The following is an 8982-nucleotide window of genomic DNA, read 5'->3' on the forward strand; positions in this document are numbered from 1 at the left end:
ATTTCGACCGGGCATTTCAATTTTAAGAAAGAGTAGGGTCCGTCCCGCGTAATACTACCGCACCCCCCCTAAACTTTCGTACGCTATCTCGCTCGCACGAAGGACTAACAAAAGGACGTAGGAGCGATAACTTCATCACCACGCGTGGCTCTCGCTCGCACTTACGCATCGGTGGGGGACGACGTTGCGAATTGTTATTGAAGTCATGCCCCCGAAGGCGACTTCGGGAAGGCTGTCAGTTGCTTGTAAACGTTCGTGGCGTCCATACTCGGCGACTGACCCGCATCGCCTCTACCGCATCCACTACCGTGCAACGCAGCTCGCATCCGCGTGCATAAAAAAGTGCCAATTTGTAATATTAACTCGCTCTGTGATTTTACGTTGAAAACTTCGTTTCTTTTATGTTGTAATCGATATGTGACAATAACTTAACATGGACAATAGAAAATAGACTATAATAACTTTCTGTAACTTTTTAAAGTGAACTTTTGTGGACGATTATTTACAAACGGCTGGGACGGTCCCTTGTGAGAGTTGCAGCTGAGAGAAAAGCAAAAGTGAGCCAAACATTGCAAGCCGCGACTGTTTACAACGCGCACGTGGCACCTTGCAGTCATCTGCCCGCGCTACGATGCCGCCAAAAACTTTCTTCGTAAACATCGCGCTGGTGTAAGCGACAACCACACGTCATCGCGATCATGACTCTATCCTATATTTGGTTAACATTTTATGCTGATTAATGTCTCAACTACATGCACTTCTACACAAGAAGCGCGGTTCTTTTAATAATTTTTTTTCGTTGGAGGAGACGGCGTTCTCCATTGGATTAATGGTTTAAATGGCCAACAGCAGTACCGTATCTTCAACCTTACCATCGAGGGATTACCATTGTAAGGTTTGCGATCTATATTTAGATACCGTCGAATCTTTAGAAGTGCATTTGCAGTACCACAAAGAAAATTTATACGTTAAGTGGGGCACTCAAAATTCTCAAAATGACGCAGACAACAATAATGGTACAAAATTAAAAAGTGAAACAACAGTGTCGGCGCCTGCCGATTCCAGCGACAACATGATCACCAAGCCGAGTCCTGAGTTCCAGCAGCGCGCTACTCCTGAGGCATCAGGACAGTTTCCACACCCGGCCACTCCGCAAAGTTACCACAGTGCGCCTTCGCCATACCAGAATCCGGACCAAACCAACTTCTCACCTGGCGCGCAATTTGCTAATAGTTACACACACTCTAACTTTTCTCAAAATCAACATTCAGATCAAATATCGTGGGATCAATCACAATATAGTCAAGAATATCATAAACCCGGTCGCTTCCATCCCTATAATATGCAAGAACGAGTGTCACAAGTTTCGTCATCCAGCCCACTTTATGGACAACCTCTAAATCAACCAACACCATCACCTTCACCAAATCAGTGTGATAAATGCGGATTTGTTTGCGATTCCGCTGTACAGCTAAATGAACATTGCAACTCAGCTCATGCAGGCTCAAGCGCAATGCCAGCTTCTGGACCCGCTTCATTTCAACAGTTTTCTGTGAAACAGTATAGTTCTGCATATCATAATGATAGCTTAAAAGTTAAAGAAGAGCACGAAGAGTCCTCCGATATTTTAGATTTAGACTCGCAAAAAGTAGTTTACCAAGGAAATGAAGGGGAGCAACAAACGACCCCATATGATGACGCGCCATCACAAGGGCGAGAAGTAAACACACGTACTGTGCCAATGATGCCATGGGAAACTCAAAAAATGTACAACAATCCACCTATTAACGGTGATGTATCACTTTTTAAAGATCAAAAAATGTTTGGGGAACAAAAACCATACCATGCCGACCCCAAAATGTTTCACCCAGAGCAAAAATATGCTTTTGCACAAGATAAATTTCTTGCCGTACATCACGATCAAAAACAGTTTATGCATGTCGATCAGAAAATGTATACCGGTGTTCAAATGCCGCCATTGCCTGATTATGGAGGACAAGTTGCTTCGTCAAATTCAGACATGAAACCCCCATACCGTCCTTACGATTCACCCACAGTGCCGCAGATAACTAGTACACAACCTTCTAATCCTACTTCTTCTGCTCTACCTTCAATTGGTGGCAAAGGAGCAAATTGGAAGTCAAATGAAGCAAGAAGGCCTAAAACTTACAACTGTACAGCATGCAACAAATGGTTTACAAGTTCCGGACATCTAAAGAGACATTATAATACTACACTCCATAAAAATGCTGTAAGGTCGTCGGGCCAGCCAGACCCAGCTACCATGCCAATTTCAAGTCATCACCATCCAAGTCGGGACACGATTCAAGCAAGAGCCCAACAACAAGGCGTCGACTCGAACACTCAAAGTCCAGTTCCTTCCGAAGACAGCCGCAACGTCGACGATGCTGTTCTGCAGTCACCATATGCAACGCAGAACTTCGAGCGCTCCCATCGTGTGGCTACAATGCAGTCTAAGTCACCATACACACATCTACAACAGGGTAATTTAGATAATAGTTTCAGTAATAATCCTTTAGCTAATCATCCTTTACAGCATCAAGTTGGAACACATCCTATTAATATCGGCAGCCAGCCTCCTGGTATAGGTAATCCAAACGATAGTAATCATCCAGGTTCTAAAGGTGTTCCTATATCATCATCAGGGAATCCCCCAAACGGGGAAGCAGGTCCCTCTGTCTCACAAAATCACCATATGAGGGGCCTGCTATCAGTGTCAACCAGCAATATTTCAACCCCAGTGCTAACACAGAGTACTCCGGCGCTTACAGCTCACACATTGCCGCCGTTCAGTCACTTGGGTGTCAACCCATACAGCCCGAGGTCTACGGATCCTTTGGCACATTCAATGCCGGACCCCACCCACACCCCCTTATATTTGGGTCAGAATTTTCAGCAGACTTTAGCACCGAATTACCCAAACGGGATGGCCCCCCACGTTATGGATATGGCTATCAACAATCTGCCTATAGCCAATCCGGCTACTTTTGGTGAAAACACATCAGAAGTGGTTGAAGTTATAAAACAGGAAACGTTGAACCAACCTGCTGTTGGAAGGCTGCCTAGTTTTGCGCAGCTCCAAACGCAGAGCTTCAGCGTTTATGTTTCTAACTACGTTTCACAACCTAACGTGGGGGGTCAAGTTGTTTCTGATGAGTCGACCGCTGGGTATATTATTGTAGACCCACTGCAGGCCAACTCTCCACTGCAGTACAACAATATTGACATTAGTGGGCAAAACATTGACTATGATTATAGCTTTTCTCCCAGGCAAATAAAAGAAAATTTGGCTAGTTTTAATTCGGACAATGTAAAAGTATATCCTTATGGTTTTGCGGTTGGTGGTAAAACAATTAAACGGGAGGACAATAATCCACGTACCGATGCTAGCGAGCTTCAAATATTAAAAATAGAAGACATAATGGATTATGCTAACAAAGAAAATTACGGAACACAAATGAAGTCACCTGCTAGTCCAGAGAGTGCAAAAGCCGAGAACGAAAGTCAAAGCTCTCCTTCTGTTTCATCAACGGTGATAAGCACGCCTTTGACTGAACGAAATCAGTTAAAGAAAACAGCACCTGCCACAGTGCACAAATGTTACGAGTGCGATAAATTGTTTAATAAGGCATGTTATCTCACGCAACACAACAAAACGTTTCATTCGGGCGCTAAGCCATTCAAATGTGACCGGTGCGGCAAACGCTTCTCTGATGACGTTTCTTACGAGGGCCATTACATGAAACATGCAGACAATAAGCCTTTCAAATGCAACGAGTGTCCAAAGTCTTTTAACCACAAGACTGATTTGCGCCGACACATGTGTCTGCACTCCGGTTGTAAACCTTTTGCGTGTGATCATTGTGGTAAAGGATTTATTAGGAAAGATCACATGGTGAAACATGTGGATATTCACATCAATCCGCGTAACCAGTACCGCCAACGTCGCCCCCTCCTTCGTGATAATGTCAAAAGAATTAATAGTGATGAAACAATCTTAGGAGCATAATAAAAATATCGATTAACAAATAGTAATAACATGTCATAATCCTTTACGACTCTATCATTCAAGACATGATTTCTGTTTAATATCGCTAACAAGTGGAATATTGTTATTTGTTATATGTATCTCTTAATATAAAGGCGCAGCTCAACTCCAGCGCACACGTTTCAGTCGCCGGTTTGTTTTTTGTTGTTCATTCAATCTAACCTTGTGTTCGATGCAAGGTGACTTTATGTGTCTGGGTGTCTGGGCGCTAAACATGTAATTACGTGACTTCGAAATGAAACTCCGCGATATTGTTATGACCGATCCATATAATTTTTATCTCATAATTATTTAAAAATAATCTAAATATCCATTTAGATCTGGCCATATTTCCTTTTAGGTCATTTTATTGTTTGTGTTCACTGTATCTTTTATTCATATGCTGTAAACTGTAGAATGGTTTAATTTTAGACAAATTGCTATCTTCTACGTAGAGTTGTTAATGTTATAGGGCAATGTGTGTTTTATAAAGAACGCTTACCGTTATTAACATTTCTTGTAAATAATTAAAATTTGGGACTTTACTGCCAGACACTTATTTGAGTAGATAACATGGATAAAGAATTTTAAAACTTTGATATCGTTAATTTACCGGAAAATTATTACACATGATAAAGTTTTAAGAATTAATTATTTGGATTAACGAACGTAAATTAATTAAAGCAAAGGACGTAATTAAGATCATTTGAAAATTAAGTTTAAGTATTAAATTAAAAATTGTAAGTAGCGTCGGGTTTCCCATACTGTTGTAATGCTGTAATAATAATCCGAACAGGGCGTATTGCAGTGTGATCAGTTGGCACGTGTCCACATACACCACGCGGTATGTTTGAGACACGGAGCGGGCCCGTGCGCCGTCGTCGTAACCGGGTCCGAGGTTACCGCGTCCCGTCGACCGCGCACTACGAAGTGTTGTTTTTGTTCTAGGTGTTAATCCTCTAATTGGTTATTACTTAATTAATATTTCCCGGTGCTTCCTATTATTATTTTGTCTGTTGACATTTGTTTTAAAGATAAGATGTTAACAACTTTGAAATTTCGTAATTTTTTTTCTCGAAGTCGATACTAATTTATGTCCAATATCTAAGTTACCAATGCGTTATTTGAACGAATTTAGTTTATACATTCCTGTTTCGTTAGTGGTAGGAAAGTAGTCTTCCTGAACGTTGCCAAATTGATTCCGCCAACTATCTGTTGCGAAACGATATAATTTTAATTTTTAGCTTAATAATAATGAAATTCTTTAGCAATAATAAAAAAAATAATGTAAATGTTTTTTGTATAGTATAAATAAAATTAACAAGATTTATGTAGAGACTTGGAAATCGTTTTTAATGAATTTGTACATAATTTTAATTGAATTGATAAATTTGCAGTATGACAAACATATCAGATGTATGCGGAGGTTACAAAATATTCCGGGTAGTTATTAGTTGTACTTGAAATGTTTTCTTCATATATACCCACTTTTACGTCAAAGACTAGTTCGTATGTTTCCTCATTAATATTCCGGCGAAGATAATCTCTGCGACGTAAACTTCCGCTTGCATAACTTTCGGAATATTTTGTTTCGCTCTAGGTTGGAACCATATCATCGTTCGATTTGCAGTTTTACCGATATTCAGAAAATATATGTGCAATATGGACATTATATCGATTTAATTTTGATAATGTTTGTATTTTGATGTTAATTATATTGCAGAAATATTTTTATACAACTAGAATTACACTTACAATGTTGATCTACCTCATCGGCGACTATACTTATCACTTAATGAAATTTACAATAAAATTTAAATTATTTGGAAAAGCAATAATATAGGCGAAAATCCGAAAGTGACTTCGCCTGTCTTGTATTTTGAAATAAATATTTAATCGTTATTAAAATAGGAATAAATATTTCTGATTTATATAGTCTTATCGTTGATGGTACAATCATTAAACAGCCTGTGATGTTGGAGGGCACTTTTGAATATCTTGCCGAACCATATCGTAGTCTATTTTAATGAGCACATATCATATATCTCTACATATATTCTTTTAAATTTGTCTCTACGTTAACATGTGCAGAGCTGTTTAACCAGTATAAATGATTCATTTACAAGGAAAAATGATACCCAAAAATTTTTGGACGAAGTTTAAAATAAAACTAAATATTACTATGTTGTTGAGAAAATTTTTGTATAACAGAAATGTTTTCTTCATAGCAATAATGACCTAATAGTGACGCATATGATGAAACTGAACTACCTCAAGTAACGAGTAATAGGGTTAGAATGTGTTGTGAGGGCGCGCCGCAGGATGCGTTGTCGCTGGCGCTGGCACCCAATGCTGAAACAATATACCTCAATTTGCCTTCCGTGTTCTAGTTAAAGTGAATTAATAGTGTTCTGGCAGCGCTTCAGCACACCGCCGCGGCCGCCCAATTTCTGATATATTATTGGAGACTTATTTGTCACCCCTCATACTGTTTAAAACATACACTAAAGTAGTAACAGTTAGAAATAAACTATTGTAAATATAAAATAACGATGAATTTTGTTATTTATCATATTCTATTATTGTATTCATCGATAGACTTATTTTGAAATAAGTTTAATGTAGTGATTTCAACTTTATAACAATAGCTTTTAAGAAGGATATATTATAAGATTTTTGTGATGATTATGTTTTTGTGTATAATGTATTAATTTAATTATCAGTTACCAGACGATTTCTGTTAAATGCATTTGAGTAAAATTGGAATCTAAAAAAATGCGATTAGACGTTGTTTTCTTTTTATTATTCCCTCTATAGATATTAAAGCTCACGTAGCGGTAACTAATAAGCCTTTTTTTTTTGTATGGTGAAATTCCTTCATTGTAAGCGTAGCGCGAAAAGTTCTCGACTTTGTTCCGATGAAAGCTTTCATTATTGTTGATTAACTGTTACCAGTAATCGAAGGTTAATCTTCAGAGGGAAATAAGCTGCAATCAACGGAGCACTGTCTAGATTATTAGGGTAAGTTTTGATGATAGTTTATTCTAGTTTTAGGCGACAGATCTGTCACACCGCATATAGCGAAAGAACTTTATCTTTGCTCCGCGTTGATATGTTCATGTGCATTTATTACACTCTGTAGTTGACATACATTGAAATATAATTTTAAGCATTTTGACCAAAATCTTTGGACATATGATACATGGACAAATCAGACAAAAAGGTGATGCGAACTATGGCAATGCGATTTCACGTATTTCTTGTTTAACTATTTATGTTTCTTTTAATATCAATGCAATTATTCGTGTTCATAATCTGACTACAAATGTAGTATCCCTCAATTTTTAAGAAGTGTTTAATGTAAGTATTATGTTATCTATGAACATGAATTGGTACAAATAATTGTGTTGATCTTAAAAATACTTAACATCAATTAGTTTTCTTTCATTGTTAATCTATTGTTAATACAATAGTACACACTACAGATCTGTCAGTTAATATAAACTTACTGTGAAAAATTGTTGTTTTATTTTCCTATCCTCAACCAGCGTAATGCGAATTTATAATTGGCTGTGCTACTATTTTTGTTACATAATGTTTTGACAGCTTACTTTCAATCATTTTAATTACAGGTTTAATAAAAAAATAAAACCAAGGACTCAAATACTAAATATTTTATTACTTGCTACAAAAGAGAAACAACATTTTCTCAGGGTAAAATATATACCCTGTCCGAAAAGAAACTAAATAATAAGTTTTATCTATTCAAAAAATTCAAAGTTTTCTATCTGTGTTAATCCGAACTAAACTAAGTAATTATATGTAAATTATATATATATATATATATATTATGGTAACATAATGACGATGATATTGTCAAAATAAAATTTATTTTAATATTTCATAATTTCACTTACAAAAATTCTACCTATTAAACACATGACACATGACATAAAAGGATTCCAATACTGTGGAGGAATCCTTTGTTGAAAAATAGAACATACGCTCTCCCCCCATGTGAATTACTAATAGGATTCGTTGCGGCCTGCATCCGACGTCTTTCAACACCGTTAACAAGATTTACTACACCCCCCCCCGCCGCCGCCGCCTTGTGAGTGGACGTTCTACCCTGCGCTTACCGGTAAGTGATCGTGGTCACTCCAGAACCTCATGGCCCCCACTGACCATCGGTTCCGCAATGTGATGCGGTCTCCCTATTCTCACTTAAACTTGCCAGCTTACTTGTTGATTCAATCTCAGAAAAATACCGAGCTTAGCCCAGTCTTTAACTTATTAGGCTCGTTAGGATTTGCAACTGACCTAACCAAAATTTAAGGCTATATATTAAATTAGTTACACAAATCGTTGATTTCCTACAATCAGTAATTCATGAATAATATTGATGTTGATTAACTAAATTTATTATTATTAATATGGTAGTAATTAATGTAGTTCATTCTAGTATTTTGCACTAAATAAAAATAAAAAGCTAGACTCTTTAACACGCACAGTGGATTTATGTATAAAACAACCAGAATCTCTGAAACTTAATCGGGAGACTTAGTTACTCTAAATTTTCTACACTTAATGTAAAAAAAATTATAAACTTATTAAAACTTTACATTTTATTATTATACGATAGGTAACGCTTAAAGAATAATGGAACATAAAAAAGACTTCAACGCTTCTTCGATTATTGATTTAATTAATCTTGAAACCTTTAAAAAGCTATTTCGATTTAAGAGTTATCTAATATTAAATGATTATCACAGTAAGCTATTTAAATAAGCCTTCCTAGTAAGTCGCCTTTTTTTTAACTAAGTTCTTTATGGAACTCTGATTGTGGATATCGGCAGCTCTCGGTGAAGTGGCGGCAAAAAGGTATTGTCTTGTCTGACCGCATTATATACTCGTATTGGACTAGACTCCGAAAT

General features: G+C 37.2%; 1 protein-coding gene across 1 annotated transcript; it reads left to right on the forward strand.

Annotated features, from left to right (window-relative positions):
* The first annotated feature begins 252 nt into the window (after positions 1-252).
* On the forward strand, positions 253-7552 carry zld (zelda). Its single transcript, XM_068764667.1, has one exon. It carries the CDS (start codon positions 839-841, stop codon positions 4028-4030), a length of 3192 nt encoding a protein of 1063 aa, XP_068620768.1. The 5' UTR covers positions 253-838; the 3' UTR covers positions 4031-7552.
* The last annotated feature ends 1430 nt before the right edge of the window (positions 7553-8982 follow it).

The sequence above is a fragment of the Battus philenor genome, unplaced genomic scaffold (genome assembly GCF_028537555.1).
Source record: "Battus philenor isolate CCGP_79_NKW_IND1 unplaced genomic scaffold, ilBatPhil1.0.hap1 SCAF_1, whole genome shotgun sequence".
In the NCBI taxonomy this organism is placed as follows: Eukaryota; Metazoa; Arthropoda; class Insecta; order Lepidoptera; family Papilionidae; genus Battus; species Battus philenor.

What these genes read in the sequence shown, in the direction of transcription:
- zld (XM_068764667.1), top strand. Translation starts at nt 839, where the DNA reads ATGGCCAACAGCAGTACCGTATCTTCAACCTTACCATCGAGGGATTAC.